This window comes from Gymnogyps californianus, chromosome 4, assembly GCF_018139145.2.
Source record: "Gymnogyps californianus isolate 813 chromosome 4, ASM1813914v2, whole genome shotgun sequence".
NCBI classification, from domain to species: Eukaryota; Metazoa; Chordata; class Aves; order Accipitriformes; family Cathartidae; genus Gymnogyps; species Gymnogyps californianus.
In genome coordinates this window covers 12,336,585-12,352,979 of record NC_059474.1, presented here as the reverse complement: position 1 = coordinate 12,352,979, position 16,395 = coordinate 12,336,585, and the positions used below count along the sequence as shown (strand labels likewise).

At 39.9% G+C, this 16,395-nt stretch overlaps 1 protein-coding gene across 1 annotated transcript in view; it reads right to left on the bottom strand.

The window, feature by feature from the left end:
* Positions 1-518: 518 nt before the first annotated feature.
* Positions 519-16,395, bottom strand: part of ABLIM2 (actin binding LIM protein family member 2) — a 74,423-nt gene continuing 58,546 nt past the window's right edge. The window contains exons 14-17 of the mRNA XM_050895368.1: positions 15,324-15,378; positions 13,952-13,959; positions 13,642-13,722; positions 519-838 (exon numbers count right to left, since the gene is read on the bottom strand). Of these exons, the coding sequence (XP_050751325.1) occupies positions 725-838; positions 13,642-13,722; positions 13,952-13,959; positions 15,324-15,378 (258 nt within the window). The 3' untranslated portion in view covers positions 519-724. The remainder of the gene's footprint in view (positions 839-13,641; positions 13,723-13,951; positions 13,960-15,323; positions 15,379-16,395) is intronic.

The following is a 16,395-nucleotide window of genomic DNA, read 5'->3' as shown; positions in this document are numbered from 1 at the left end:
CTTCAGTTTTCCTGATGAATGGGACTAAATTTTTAAGTAGGTCTGTATACATTTTAGTCATTATAACTGTTTTATGTCACAATATATTCTTAATAAAATAAAAACTCTCGTGTTGTAATTAAAGATACCTAGTTAGCTTCTAGACAAATACGACCTTTTAAAGAGTAGGCTGTGTCTAAATACAAGAAGTAGAATTAAGGTGCTTCCATATTTTTGCTTTCATTCTTAAAAAGTACCACACATAAACAATTGCAAAAATTGCTTGCGGACATGCTTTTCTTTGGCTTTTACCATATTTTTAATAGCATGTGATCCCCCGTTGCAGAATTTCATATTCATTACTTACTTGATTTTGTAAAAATTGTGTTGTAAAACTTAATGGAACAAAATGTTGGATGCATTTCCTTTGTCACAGCTACACTTTTTTCTCTTCCTTTCAGAATTTCTGTTTGCATCAAGCAATAACTGCAAGCAACAATAAATTTAAAGCTAGATTTTTTGCGTGTTGTAAACTGGGTAGGACCAGGAGTTACTGACAAAACCAGCTGGTCATGCAAGATTAGCAAATTCTCTGTATTCCAACACATTGCCATCTAATCTGTCCTGTCTCCCCTGACACATACTAACACAATGAAGCTGGACAATGGTTCAACAGCAAGTGCATGTGATAGTTCTGGCAAGACTATTTTTGTTTTGATTAAGCACATATTTTATCCGGGAGGGGCTAGAAAAGCAGAGCCTTCTTCTTCAGATCATTCCGCTTCCAAAGTGCCAGACGATCAAATTCCTCAATGCTCATTTTGAAGACTTCTTGGAACTCTTCAGGGGACAAATGCCTCTTGAAAATGAAAATACAAAAGGTATCATTAAGCTCATCTGTGCACAGGAATATTTCTGCCCTTCCTAAGTTTTAAAACACACCGCAAAATGATGCATTAGGATTTGCATTTAAATTCCCAAATTGGTTCTGGAAAAGACTGCATCAAAACCAAATGAGCTCAGAGTAGCTGGTAAATGAAATTATTGATGGCAGTAGTGACTTTTGAAAAACAAAAAAATATCTTTTCAATATAGTTCCAACTGAGCAGAAGCTATGTTTTTTGGGAAAAAGACGTGTTTATACACGGTGCTTGATGACAGAGCATGCTGAGACAAATTTAAGCTATTCCAGGACTTTAAAGAGATTGATAACAATGTAATTTCAGAGTTGGATTTGTTTTGCCTTGATCTTTAATGAGAGCAGCGGACACCACACTGGTCCAGTAATAGCAGCCTTGTAACAAAGGAGAGAGTGCACTGCTAAATTCTTAAATCCAAAATGTGCTTATCCGTGCTTATGCAGACTCATATCAGAAGTCCAAGTTGGATAAAGTTGTTTTTTTTTTTAAATGCTAAGAACTACGCTTCTATTTGATGTTTTCATGATTCAATATTAAAAAAACAGAGAGAGAGAGAGAAAAAGGGGAGAATACCAACATAAAGAATTGGAAGGAGGTATGATAACAATTGCCTAACAATTATTAGTATACACACAGAAAAGGCAGAAAAGATAAATATGTGAATTAGAAATGAATATCATATAAAATTCTTCTGATAATTGTGGACTAACTCTTGCTCAAGCGTTTCAGTGTATCAGTTATGGTTCTCTGTTTCTGATGTGTTAAGCACACACCATCTAAAAGGGACAGATTCAGTGCAATGAGAATTACAAATGGCAATTTTTAAACATAGACTCTCCTCTTCCACAAAGATTTCCTTGAAACCTGGGACCAGCCCTGCAATCTAACCTTCTCCTCCCCAGCTGAGCTTTTGACTTGAAGCTCCCCAGATGCAGCTCTCCTTCCAGGCACACCCGGGCAGCCCCAGCCTGAGCACCTTGGCACCTGCTGAAGCACCACCTCCAAAAATTAGGTCTCCCAAAGCTGCTAAGTGCAAGAAACACTTGGACATGCCTCACACAGCAGAATCAGGCTCATCACACATTACACAACTGCATTATTTCAAGGGAAGGATATTGTCCCTTTCCTTTCATCTCACTGCCTCCTGGTTGCAGGACTTCCCAGGAGGTGAGAAACCTGGGTTCAATGTCCTCATCACTTGGAGGAGGCTCAAAAACACCATCTAGTCCACATTACTCACGCTCAAGACGCCCTCACTGGCAAGCCAGCCAGGAGGGTAATTTTAAAGGAGATACAGTCCTCACGAACGTGAATAACGCTACCAGCAAATGTTGAGTGCAAGATGCTGAAGGTAGGGGGGAGCACAGCACTCCCCAGGAGAAGCGGAGCCACTGGGTCCTTCAGACTATGATTTCACTAGTAATTCAAATAGGCCAAGGTTGTCTATCATTTGAATCAGGTCCCAGCATCGTCTGGAAGAGCGCTTGCCACTATTAGCCAAAATTGTGGCAGGGAGCATGCTAACATGCCCTGGTAATCCCACGATGGTTTACCTCACCAGGATGGACACAGCCCCATTGGCCCTACCTTACAAAGCTATTTTTTTGACAAATTTGAAAGCAAAATTTTACTTTCCACTTATTAACAATGAGTTTATCTTTGTAATGTAAATTACTCAAGGAAAATAATTAAATTGTTTGTAAGAAATCACTACATTTAATTACCTTGAATGGTCATCGTGGGCCCTTGTGGTTTCTTAACAAAGGGCAGCCTTGGTTTTTTTCCCTTGAGATTCCACATATTCAGAACAGTGACTAAGAGTTTGGAACTGAGCCTTCATTTTTCATTTGACCAATGATAGCAACCCACCATAAGCACTATGCATAGCATGGAACAAACACGCCATGCATATTTGGCAAAGGAGATCCTGTTTCGCATGGAAATGAGCAACATCTGACAATGTATTTTAGAAACAATCTCTCACTGACAGAATTTAATTCTACTGGATTTGGAAAGAAAAAGTAACTTCTCTCTGCACTGATTTTTTTTATATTTTCCTGGTAATCCAGTGGACAAATGTGAGCAAGCTTAACTTCAGCAATTTCTCACAGCAAGAAACATGTCTTTAAATTGTGGGATTGAAAAAGAAGTCTGGATGAGCAAAGTCTTTCCTATTTTGTTTCACCTTACTTTCCAGATTGTGGATAAGACTTGAGATGTCCCCTCACTCAGGAGAAAGCAGTGACAAACTGTAGTTCATACTCAAAGAGAAAATCAGAAAGCCTATACCCTGCAGGTGAATCCACTTTGCCAATGTAGGCAATGTAAATTGCCTACAATGTACAGGAAATGTAAAACTTTAGAAGGAATGTTTTCACCATTTTTTTTCTTGAGGTAAATTACACGATGTCTCCCTAGAAACTGCTGTGGTCTCATCAGATCTGTTTCAATACTGAAGGTCAATGGAGGGAGAGTCAGCAAGCTCTATGTCAGGCCTCGGGCCTTTTCTGCAGGGTGCCAAATACTTGCTACACTTTCACCTCCCAACGAAGCTTGCCACCAATCTCAGTACAAGCTCTGCAATTTCCCCTTTCCTCTCCAAGGCCATACTTTGACATTTATCATTTTGCTTTGCCCCCAGGCTTAGCAAGCTTTCAGTCGGCATGCATCTATCCAAGCCAGTATGAATTAGATGTGTGCTCTAGTCCCCTGCTTGTATCCAGATGACATCACCTTCATTCCTTGCATGCACTCATTTTGTAGTTACACTGAAGTTTTTTTTTACACCAGCACCATTTTTTTTCCCTCACAGAAGTTCTCAGTTGGTGCTGCCTGGTTCAAAAGCAGTTGAGAGTTTCCAGCCCAGGGATGCAGTAGCAGAGATTGAGCTCACTTATTTCCACCTCCCATTCCACTACGCAGTTTCTTTGCTTTTAATTCTCCTCCACACACTGTCCCTCATCTCAAGGACTAACAACCAGACTGCAATATTAGTAAAGTTTCTTACTCCATCAATGCATTATCCACACACGAAATTAATCCTAGTAGAAGGGAACTCTTCCCCTTTGGTCTGAACCCTCTCTGAGGACACCAGTCTGTGCCCAGTGTAGCATAATTCCCACTGTTTTCCTGCATCTCAGAAACTTTCAGCATCCCTTTCTTAAGCATCATGAGCTCTAGCTTTGGGACTGACCCTAGAAGCAGCAATGATTACAGTTCTGTCTGCAAATTTTGGAATAAACCTTGATCCGAGAAAGATGTCATCAAACTGGCAAAGCTTCCGATAAAAGTAACAAACGTAATCATGGGTTGCAGAGTTTGATTTATGAGGAAAGACTAAAAGGCCTAAGTATGTATAAGCTTAGCCAAATGATGACTAAGGGAAAATATGGTAAATGTCTACAAGTATTTGAAGGGTCTAAACACCATGGGAATAGGCCAGTGTGGGAAGTTTATGTTCATACTTTTCTTTGTATGTGTGATATTAAATTTTGCCTGCACTATTGTTGGGACTTTCCTAAACCTTATAGCTTTAAGACCTAGAGCTCTTCCCAAACAAAGGGAGAGAAAGTGGACCACTAAGAAATCTTAGATTGGTTTATCTTTCTTCTCAGCTACCTAGATATTAATTTGTCTTAACTGAAGCGTTACCTTGTCTCACTAGTCAAACAAAAGAAGGGAAATTGAAAATTATGCATAGGGAATAGGGAGGATATTCATTCTGAGGTATGAGAGAAGATGTGTGTGTAAAGCTATGCTTTACGAGGCCAAGAACATGATTTCTTGGGGGTTTTTTAGGATTGGATCAGCTTAAAATATCCAGCTATGTTAATAGTGCATCATTGGGCCATTAAAGGAATGGCCAAACTTATTAGTAAAAGTAACATTCATTCCTTTTTTTTACTAGTGTTGGACTTGTTTACATAGGAAGTCTGGGTGTTTTACAGTGTGCTAGTAACCGATTCTTAATTCCCTTTGTGACAATTTGGCCATACTCAGGCAGCTTAACTCAATCTACTTCTCGGCTCTACATCAACAGCAAAGCCGGGCACACTGCAGACACTGAGGAGAGTACAGAGGACCAGATTAAGGTCCCCTTCTGCCCACACTCTAAACTGACTGTATTTAAGTGAGCTCAATTTGGAAGCTGCATAGTGATGTTAACGTGATGCTACCTGAAAACCTCGCTAAAAGATAAGGTAAACAGTTTAAAGATGGTTCTTCACTAGAAAGACTGCTATACTGGAGCTCACAGCATCAGAACATCAGCATTTTGGATATATTTAAGTATGAAATTGCCACACTAGAAAGGACTACTGCATCATATTGTTTTGATAAAATTGTATTAATCTGAGGCTTGTAAAGTCAATAGTGCTCAATCTTTTGTTCTGGATAGCATTTTGTGTCAGCTTGCATAGGAAATCAGAGAAAGACAGTGAGACTCAAGTTCAGTAAAGTGCTGGGGATCCACTAGATGTGTCCATGGGTCACAGCAGTAGCTTTGTATGGAAAAGGAGAGCTGTGTCTCCAGAAGCACAATCTCTCACCTGCACTGACAGCATTTTGGATTAGAGATATGGGATCACAACCTTGGGATCCCACTTTGGGAAGCCCGAAGGTGGCCTGCAGCTTGGGAACCAAATGCTGCTGCTGTAATTCCTCACCTGGATGTTACCTATAGGGTACAGCACTGTGTAAGAAGGGTCATCACACTTTGCTGTAATCATGTAGCTAGCTCTCCTAAAACATACAAACGCACAACGGAAGAATTAAAACACAAATGTTTCTTATTAAGATATACAGAACTAAGCAAGGGCTGAGCTAAACCTCTCTACTGCAATGGAACCACTATAATGGAAAATCCTCATGCTCTACGAACCACGATCATGAAAATGAGTAGTACAGATACGCGCTCATTTTGGAGTGTCAGAACAAAAGTAATTATTTGCACATTCAAATACTTGCTCCACAGTATTATCTCAGAAAGAAGTGATGCTTTTCGCTGTAAATTAATGAGGCTTGTCTCTATTTTTCTGTGGCCTGCTAAAAAGCCACTAATCATTCTGAATAGTTATGTTTGTTTAATTCAATGAGACTTCTTTCTCTGAGAATAATTGTGCTTTTAATGAAATTCATAGATCTTCAAAACTAATACTTAGGAACATGGTATTAGTGTGAATAAGTCACAGGAAGGGAAAATTGCAATTAACCTCCGGCTGTAGTGCAGTAAGCTGTGACCAGGTCATGCTGCACAACCATGTTTATTCTGTGTCAGTAATTGGATGGGAGTCCTCATGTGAAAACCTGCTGATGTAGGAAATTCAGAGGATATCATACTTCCTCATGAGTCAATATTGAACCAATGAACCAACACCATGGATGGCAGGAGGTGATGAGTTGAAGACTAGAAAAATCAAAGTCCTAATTCCTAGAGGTCATTTAAAACCTCAGGTTTGTTTCCCTTTTGCTTTTTGTTATGTTATGTTCATGGGAAATAACAGCTGAGCATTACATTGCCTTTGCTTGAATCCATAGTGAATCTTTCAGCTAGTCTCTCTCTGAAGCACTACTGTGCACTCTATTTTCCAGAGTGTAATTTTAAATAGTTGTCCACTTCAATTCATTTTTGTTCAGAGTCCTTGTAACACTTCCAACCTCTGATCCACAAAATCCAGAAGTAAAAGCTTCAGGATCTTTTCCAGAGTCTTCAAAATGCAAAATACTCAATCTAAACTGGGATTACTGGGAAAGGTTTATTCACAGGTAAGCAAGCATTCATCTAAATAACCAAATCTTAGCTCTTCAGGGTAGTGCAGAAGCCTTGCTGGTGGGACATAGTCTTCTCCTGTATCTCAACGTTTGGAACAATAATAGCCTTCTCCCTTCTCCAGTTTTTCTCCTCTCCCCTGCCCCTCCATTCCCTTCTCCTGTGCCTCTCAAAGTTAGCCCAAATATTAGTTGCGGATGCCCAATCATAATTTTCTGGAAAATTTTCTCTTTTATCTATTGACTTTCAAATCCTCCTTTTGCTTTCACAAGGTCTGCACTCTTCACCCTTCTTTCTGTTGCACTGCTGGGGCTCTGCAGGCTTTTCAGAGGTTTCTTCTAAGCCTACTGCATGGCTAATTACAGTTTTGTAATTAGCCATGTGTCACGTTCCCAAGGGAGTATTGAATGTTATGCTCATCTACAGAGTAATTAAGCTTCATGCTCAATAAATATTTCAAGCTATTAAGTAATTATGTGATAGGGGAGGGAAAGTCAAGAAATGGCATGAGTTGCCACCTAATGAACTTCAAAAGGTATCAAAAGATAACTAGAGCAGCTCCATTGATCAGGGGATGAGGGAGTAGGTGCTACAATTGCAGTTACGCTAGATGAGGGCACTTTGTCACAACACTGAACAGTTGGAGCACTTGTGCAACCGAGCCTTGGCAGGAGGTGTAGATACCCCTCTCTCCTCTGCTTCCACATAGCAATGTGGGTCCCCAAAAAGGCTCCCAGGAAAAGTAGTGTAACAGAAGCAGCGAGGAAAGCATCTATACAAGGCTCCTGGATCCGTGGATATATCTTGTTTAGTATCTCAGGGTATCATGAAACTTCACAGAGAAGCTGCATTCCACTCAGCACTACTACTGTGGGGTACTTACAATCTAACCTCTTGTGAAATATCACAAGGCACACACAAAATACTCTTTAGTAGCATCGTACATTCAATATTTTCCCCAGCTGAGTCATCCATAAATATGAAAGAAGCTGAAAAGATACAAGTATTTCTCTCAGGGATATCAATATATTACCTACACAGCGGTACACATAGAACATCTCTGAGGATAACCTGTGCTATCACTCTGTCATTCAACCAAATGAGCTTTTTCATACTGACTCTGACATAAGTAATTGCCTTCAGCAGACTGCTGATAAAAAATATAATTAAGAAAATAATTCATAAATAAAACTAAAACTATGAATCCATAATGAATTATGAAAACATATAGAATATTTTGAGTTTCAAAAATTTCATTTGATTTAGGTACAAAATACCTTATTCTTAAAGCAGATTTTCCAATTTTCCTTAGTTTGGGCTTTAGTGCATCTGTAATATGAATGCTCCACATCTAATCTCTGTTCACTCCCACAGTGTTTCCACTCTGATAGGAATTAGCTTTCATACATATCACATCATTTCTAATGCATATTTTCATTTTATAATGGCTTCTTTTGTAAGGGCTTTGAAAACTGATCTAGACATCCAGCACTGATCACAACACAAGCATACGCCTAGAATAAGAAACACCACACGAATGTTTTTCAAGTTAAACGGTGTGAAGTTCCACTGAAGTCAGTGACCTGCACTTTTTCACTCCAGGTTATGAGCTTCATCGTGAAGTGAGCCCATAACCTCAAATCCAGCCCCAAACTACAAACTGCGCTTCTCCACGTTAAAACACACAGCATTCCAGTTTTGCTCTGATTTTCACCATCTGAGCTCCGGAAGAGGTGGGACACACAACATCACCTGTATGAATGAAATCTAGGAGCTGGGGCTGTTATAAATTCAGGCTCAATTACTGGAAACGAGTCCTAAAATGGTTGCAGCCCAAATGGCTAGAACCCAGGGTGACTGTTGAATAAAAACTAGTGGAAAAAATGTCATCCCTAAAACAAATCCAGACAAGCAGTTTCAGGAGGAAAAGCATGTTTGAATTAATGTGAGTGCTCTGTTCAAACAAGACCGCACCCATGTTTAAATCTCTCATTTCTGTTTACAAGAGAACAAGGTGGCAGGTGAAGGTTCACTACTTGACATTCCAGAATATTTTTTTCCTTAGCAATTGTTTCAGTGTACCCTTGTTAAACAAAGAATGAACAGGCTCAAACAAAAGTGGAATAATTTACTTTCTACTGTATTTGATAGGCATGAATGAATAATGCTTTTAACTCTCTGACATTCAAAAGAAAAGGCTAAAGAAACTAAGATACATTAAGATAAGAAAATCAAATGAAAACACTAAAAGATGGTTTCCAAATGGAAGACTCTAACTACGTTGGCTTTCAAAACTACCAGCCTGTGACCACAAAAGAAATCTTATACTCTGTGATAAAAGCAACTTCAGGAGGGGGAAAAAAAAAAATCTATGCAGCTGGGCCTGAATCATCAATTAGGATGTGCAAGCACTGAACCACATTGCTGTGACTGAACAACAGGCAAACAATATCCAATCTAACATAAAAGTATCAAGTGCATGCTTTTAGGAGCCCAAGGCCTAAATCATAAAAGGTATTGAAGTACTTAAGAGAGGTATCAAGATTTTCAAAAGTGTCCACAAGCCCAACTTCCTTTGGAAAAAAAAGCCCAGGCCATGTGGAACATCACTGGGAAACCAGCAAGTAAGGAATGTGCTAATGTGTACCATCGAAAGGTGATGTCTTAGTCCCTGGAAACTCAGGACTTAAGTTGTCCAAAATAGGGAAGTTTCCTCCAGGACATTTATATTTAAGCCCCTGCATAATTGATCCTTTTGATAAAATGTTCCAAGGTAGACCAAATGATGTATTTTTTCAAATGCTATTGCAGCAAGAGCACCAAATAATCCTATTTTGTAATTATATTATGTTAAGGCTTTGTCTTCACAGAATAGACCAACCTAAGCAAATTAGGGACTTATGGAGGTCTTCAAAGTAGGGCCAACTTTAAAATTAGACCATGTTCCTCAAGGCCTTGTCCAGCTGAGTTTTGCATGCCTCCAGGGATGGAGACTCCACAGCCTCTTGGGCAACCTGTCCCAGTGCACTACTCTTCCAGTGAGGAACTCTTCCCTTATATCTAATTGTAATTTCCCTTCCTGCAACTTGTGACTGTTGCCTCTTGGCCTTCCAGTGCCTACTTCTGAGAAGGGTATGTTTTCGTCTATAACTCCTTCACTGCAAAGGTGAGCTGCTGACTCATGTTCAGCTTGTTTTCCATCAGGACCATCAGGTACTTTTCTGCAGAGCTGTTCCCCCCATCTTGTGCTGACAAATGGTGTTATTCTGTCACAAGTGCAGGAATCTGGATTTACCTTCACTGGACCTCATGAAGTCCCTGTCAACCCATTCCTCTAGCCTGAGGTCCCTCTGAACGGAGGCTCTGCTCACCTGAGCATCAGCTGCTGTTCCCCCAAGCCTGTGTCATCTGCAGACACAGTGAGGGTGTAATTCCTTTTCTTCGCCCAAATTGTATAATCCAGCCCTGTGCTACTGCTTTGTTGTTCTGCAACGTTATCTGAATTAACTTGTTCTTCACCATTTCCCATTAGAATAGCTCACAGGAATGCTGCTCTGTTCATCTAACGTTAGAATAAACAGCACTGTGGTAGAGACAAACTTCTAAAAAAATTCCTGGGCCAAATCGTTATCTCGTGTAAATTCCTCACATTTCTAATCAGCTTAAACTAAACAAAGATCCAGGCTATTCATTCAAAAGCCAGAGCGCCAGTAATGTATTTAAAAATCAGCAGGTCGTTTATTATAACTAGTTCTTAATGCTGCATGTATTAGTTCACTGTTGGTATAAACATCTCCTGGAGGAGCACAAGGAACTGGGTACTTCCGCCTCACTGCTGAGTCAGAACAAGCAAACAAAAATATGCCGAGTGTTTCTACGCTTAGATATATGTGCTTTTGAAGAAAGAATTCCTATTATCTGAATGCATTTATTACCAGTTGAGCCTTCCTAATCTCTAGATATCTCTTGGGCTTAGAAAAATATGCATTTTTACAAGAAAATATTTTTTATAATCCTTAAAATAAATTTCTTACACAACAGCGTAATCTAAAAAATACTCACAATGGGAGCAAAGTTATGAAAACACTACCACCCATTAAAACCCCACCCTCCTGTGGTCCTTGACCATTAGCCGAGGCCTTCATTGCAGCCTCCCTTTATTTGACCCAAGGACCTAATACCATTTACTTGAGTTCACTTTTCATGACAGGAACACTCAATATAGGAGACTTCCCTTGCAAGAGGGAATCAGAGACAAACAACAGTGCCTTTTCCATGACATCTATGCCAGATCATTCAAAGTTCACAACAAACTCGGTTTCACAAACAGGAGCCTGCTTCAAGTCAGCTTGCAATAGGGCTGTTAAATAAATCTAGCTCATGCAGATTTAGTCACCTTATTGCTCCAGTAGACCAGGAAATCAGAAACATCATGTGTGAGATATTCTAATCATACTGGACATGGTAAGACCGCTTTCAGGTTTGATAGTTGACATAAAACACAGTGGTTCTAGGTCTCCTTTCACTGACACCACCTGTACCCTGCCCACAGCCATCACACCCAGGAGCTTGTTCTGATTTGCAGCAGCGAGAGCAAGGTGAGGCTTCAGCCCGCAAAACCAATCAGAATAAAACTGGAATATTAGAACATGGATTTTTTCTTAAAAGATTTTCCTAGATAAATCACTCTACAGTTTGGATAATACATGGGCTTAGCAGTGCTATCACCTTCACCATTTCTGTAGGGACAATCCAGCCCTTTCACATGTGACATTGGCTGTGCAGGATGAAAACAGAAAATCAGCTGGCAACCAATTCTGCTCGGAGAGATCACTTGCCTCCTAGAGATCTGTGAGCATCGAATCATACCCTCTAGCAAATGTGAAATGGAGCTCAAGAAAAGGTGAAATCTAACCTTAGTTCCTGCTTCCAGTATTCCCGGTGTTGCCCCCAACAGCCTGAAGATACCAAGGTATGCTAAGTGGGTCCTCTACTAACAGATGGGGGGTGGGGGCCGTGTCTGTGTGTCTAATCCTGGTCTGTTCCTATGCAAACCTATAAACCCACGTAGTCTTGGGCTCCCCGAGTCCTGGGGTCTTGCCCAAGCCTGAAATCTGCTGAATGGACAAGTCAGCAACTAAGTTACAATCTTCTTCTTCTTCTGCCACGAGAGGAAATAATGACAAACTGCTTTTCTATGCAAAGCTACTTATTTCCAGCAATTCTGTAACGCAGAAGGAAGGGATGGGGAGGAGGGGAAGAGGCCGGCAGGGAAGGCAACAGTTTGTGCCTGTCACTCAAATCTACATATGGTTTGAATGTGTAGATGAGCTGCTGCCTCTGTTTTTCCAGTAGTTATAATCCTATTAAAACGCTGCTAATTTAATTGTTTAAAAAACTACCAATCCCTAATAAATGTAAGATGGTCTGCAAAGGAGTCCTTCCTGCAGACACACATGTTTAACATAGCACAGCAATCAGCAGGATCAGCCTGGTCCCCTTATCGCTTTTCTGGTGAGGTTTGAAGCAGATCTTGTTTATTGTTCTTTTTTGCAAACCTCTGTGAGATCTTTGAAGTGGTCGGGCTCCTTGAGCCATCAGGCACTGGGCTGCACCTGGAGTGAGGCAGACTGAGCAACTCCAATGTTAAACAAACAGCGATCCCAGCCGAGGACAGTGTATGAGTTATGGATAATGGCAACCAGGACAGGCATGATCCATCCAAAGCAAACTATATGTTGTCTTAAAAAAGCAATTTGGAGCTGCATTTGCTATTCAGACCAGTCTGATGTGTTTAAACAAAGACTCTATTCTTTAATATACACACACATATATATATGTATATATATGAAAGAATCCTTTATAGGATGTGTCCAGACGAGTATCCCTCCAACTCCCTGCTCCTTCTTCTGGACTTATTATGCTTTTATTATTGCTGTCATGCCTTGCTATGCCCCAGGCTTAAAACAGCACACGTTTGAGGCTCTTTTTTCCTTACAATCAAATCAATACCACTTGCTGGGCAATCAAGCGACAAGCACATTGAAGTATTTAAGAACATAACACCATTTCCAAAATATACTACATGTCTAAGAATTTGGTAAATTAATTTTTTTTTTAAATTGATCTTTAATAAGGAACTTTCTGCTACTTCATAGTTTTCCTTCTTTTTTTGCTTTGAGGTTAAAGTTTCTTTCTTCTTTTCTTGTCACATTATGAAGTTAAAAATACAATAAATTTATTTAAATATAATCTTCCCTGAAGTCCAATATTGTTATCACATAATTTTTATTGAACTATCTCTTCTTAATAGTAATTCACACAAAGATATGTTATTTTAATAATTTAGAGGAGTCTTTATTCAGTCCTGTCATTACTCAGTCAAAAAAAACCAACCTCATGAATTTTGCGTGAACATCAACTTCAGGATTTGGCCTTTGGAAACTAAGCTTTCCTTTACAATAAGTACATCTGCATTTCTCCAGCTTATACTAGTACTCTTTGAGAGAGGTGGATGCTACAGCAAATCTGTAGCACAGTGATCATGGATCACACAGCCAAAGGAGAGGCTGAATGAGACAATGGACCAGAAACATAGGTCCATGTATTTGCAGCATAAATGGAGCTTTTTTATAATACTCAGGTTATTCTAGGAGGATGGTTTTTATATGAATTAAAGAAACAAGTTTCCACTTGCCTCATTCCAACTTTCAATATCCTGTATAATCATCCAAAACTAATGGGTTTCATCAGTATCTTTGTCAAACACCATTTGGTCAGACATTTGCCAGGTTTTTGGTTATTCTTTTTTAGTTAAATTGCCTACATACTAGTGTTTCGAAATAAAATATAGTATATAATGTTATTCCTCTCTTCTCTCTCCTTTCATTGCTATTACTTGGGCCCAGGAATATCTAAGACGGTAAACAAACACGACAAAGACTTGCAAAGCCGTCAAGCAAATATCATTCCTACCTCCAGCCTGGTCCTGTCCACATCCTTAGGCAATTTCACACGGACTCGGTTTGTTACAATAAGTGTTTCATAAGGATAAATCTGTTAAAAAGACAAGAGCGTATGAACTCCAGCCAAATCCGATTCTGATGTGTGAAAATGACAGTGTGGGGAACTTACTAATTTAAACGGTACATACTTGCATCCTGATTTGACAAATATTTCACTGGGACAAAAATTAACAAAATAAAATAAAAAAAGGAACACATGTAACCTTGCTAGGAAGTGCTGAATCTGATTGTTCTTCCAGCGTTGGAAAAGCCCTTCTTACCTTGTATTCTGCAAGAGAATGAGAACAGGTTCACAGTTTAGAATTTATAGGCTTCTTTTGGAGTCACCGCAATGAACATTTAGGTACATCAGCAATTTGTTACGCTACTGCATTTCTCTGTTCTCAATAGCTGTTGTATAACTGCATGCATACTAAGCATTTGACCCCCATGCTCTGAATGCCTATAACACTCTCTATTACCAAAGCAATAGTCCTTGAAACCAAAGGCTTCAAGGAGAAAATCCATCTCCCGATGCCATTGGGTTACACAGTGAGTATGTCTGACAAAATTGGGAATTTCTTTTTACAGGAGGCTTTTGTGCAGAGTTAAGTCAGTTTGTCATCCAAAAGTCCTGCCTTTATTGTTCTTTACTGAAAATAGTTAAAATATATGGATTATTACAGGTATGTCAGTTTGGGAACATATGTGAAAACCATTGAGTTACTACAATATTCCAAGATGCCAACATCCTGCACTTGAGCTGCCTGCAGTGGGAATAACAATAGTGAAGAAAAGATGATTTGGGGGTGTGGGGACAATGACTCCCGGATCTAAACTAGCACAAGAGTATTCTAGTTAGGTCAGTACACGACTATATATGATATGACTACCACAAGGTCATCTATTCACCATGATGATTAAATGCAACCAGGATAGCCAGTATGTTTTCATAGACCTTTTTATGGTCTGAAATGAAATCGGAGATAAATCTGCTTTTCAAAATCTGTACTTTAAACTATTCAAACATAGAGACAAAGATTTGTATCAACACAGAGGCATGAAGTGAAGCATTAGAGTAAGATTTTTTAAAATGAGATTAAGTGTCTCGGAAACAAAATCCTACTCTTCCCCATGAGTAGATGCATGTTCCTAAATTGCTCAGCTCTTTTGAAAATTCCAACCCAAGTTCCATATTTTCACAGTCCACTTAAACTGTAATAAAAAAAATGAATGCAAATAAATTCTGCTTTTTGAATTCTGTACATTTTAACCACTGTAGCACAAACAAGAAACACAATAGACTTTTTTTTTTAAATCAGATACGTCTTGAAGGAGTGATTATCTTAAATTTCTTCCTCTCTTTGATATGACACCACCACCACAGAGGCTGTTGCCATATATTGAGGATACTGGATTGACTCAGCCTGGTTGCACCACTTTATGATGCAGGGCTTCAGTCAGGCCTTTATGTTCGGTTAGATAAAAAGAAGATTCTCTGTGATAAACATGATACTGAGCTGGGTCTCTCTCTAGTCATTATTACGTGAACTATGGGAAGATCTCAGAATAGTAACCTTTATGGCAATACATTAACGAGCATCCTCAAAGGAAGAAAACATGAAGTGGAGTGGAAATGATATTGCAATGTACCTTTCATCCCCCAGCTCGCCTCCTGGTCCGTTTCATATTGGCCCATATTTTCAGGCTGAAAGAGAAAGAAAGAAGCAATGTAGCAGCAAAATACACCACAAAACCACTCTGCATATTGTCAAGAGAAAAAAGAAAACCAGCTGGTACCACACAATCAAAATACAGGTCCTTGCGAGAGAGAAAGAGAATGAAGTCTCATTTGAACTTGACCTAATTGCTCAAAGGAGGCACCCCGAGCACTCACAACACCCATTGATGTACGGTCGCAGAGATGGAGCTCTGCCTGCAGAAGAGGATGGAGTGTCAAGTGAGTGCCTGGGTCCTTGGAAGCACTGCAGGTGCAGTTCGCTGCCTACGCTGTGAACTCCCACAGACCAGCGAAAGCTGGACCTTGGATGTCACTCAGAGAGGCAACTGCAGTGTCATTTCAACCCACCTCACCCCTAAGCCCTTTGGACGTTTTCAAGCTCTGATTCCTCTCAGCTTTCAATGAGGCAGGAAGATGTCAGAAAGCCACCAGGAACCCCCATTTGAAGACCTGGCGGTAAGGGAAGACTGAAATTGTCACACGCCTTTCCCTGTGATGCAGACGTCTTACTGCCATTGTCACAAATCACTTACACTGCACTGAAACTTGTCTCATTCTGCTTTCTGCTTCACACTGCTGATGCCACTAAGATCAGGGAGAACTGTGCGTATGTGCCATACCTTTGTTTGACCCACTGTCTTTCTCCTTTGCTGGCAAATGCTATGATGAAAAACATTACAGGAGATCAGAAAAGCACTATTACATGATTTTTTTTCCCCCAAGTCTCATTTTTGCCTGTTAGGGTATCAACAGTGTGCACAGCTATGCTCACAATAACCTGCAAGGCTCCTTATTGTTTGGGTTTGGTTTATTTTGTTATGCAGCACTGGGATGGCTGATTAAAAATAACAAACCACAAAAGCTGGCATGAACCTGCAATCCAAACAGAGGACATCCATTCTGAGAATAATTTTGGCCTCAAGGATTTGACCATGAGCAACCTTTTCAACTTTCCTACAGTTCCCGGCTGTGAGGTTGGAGCCT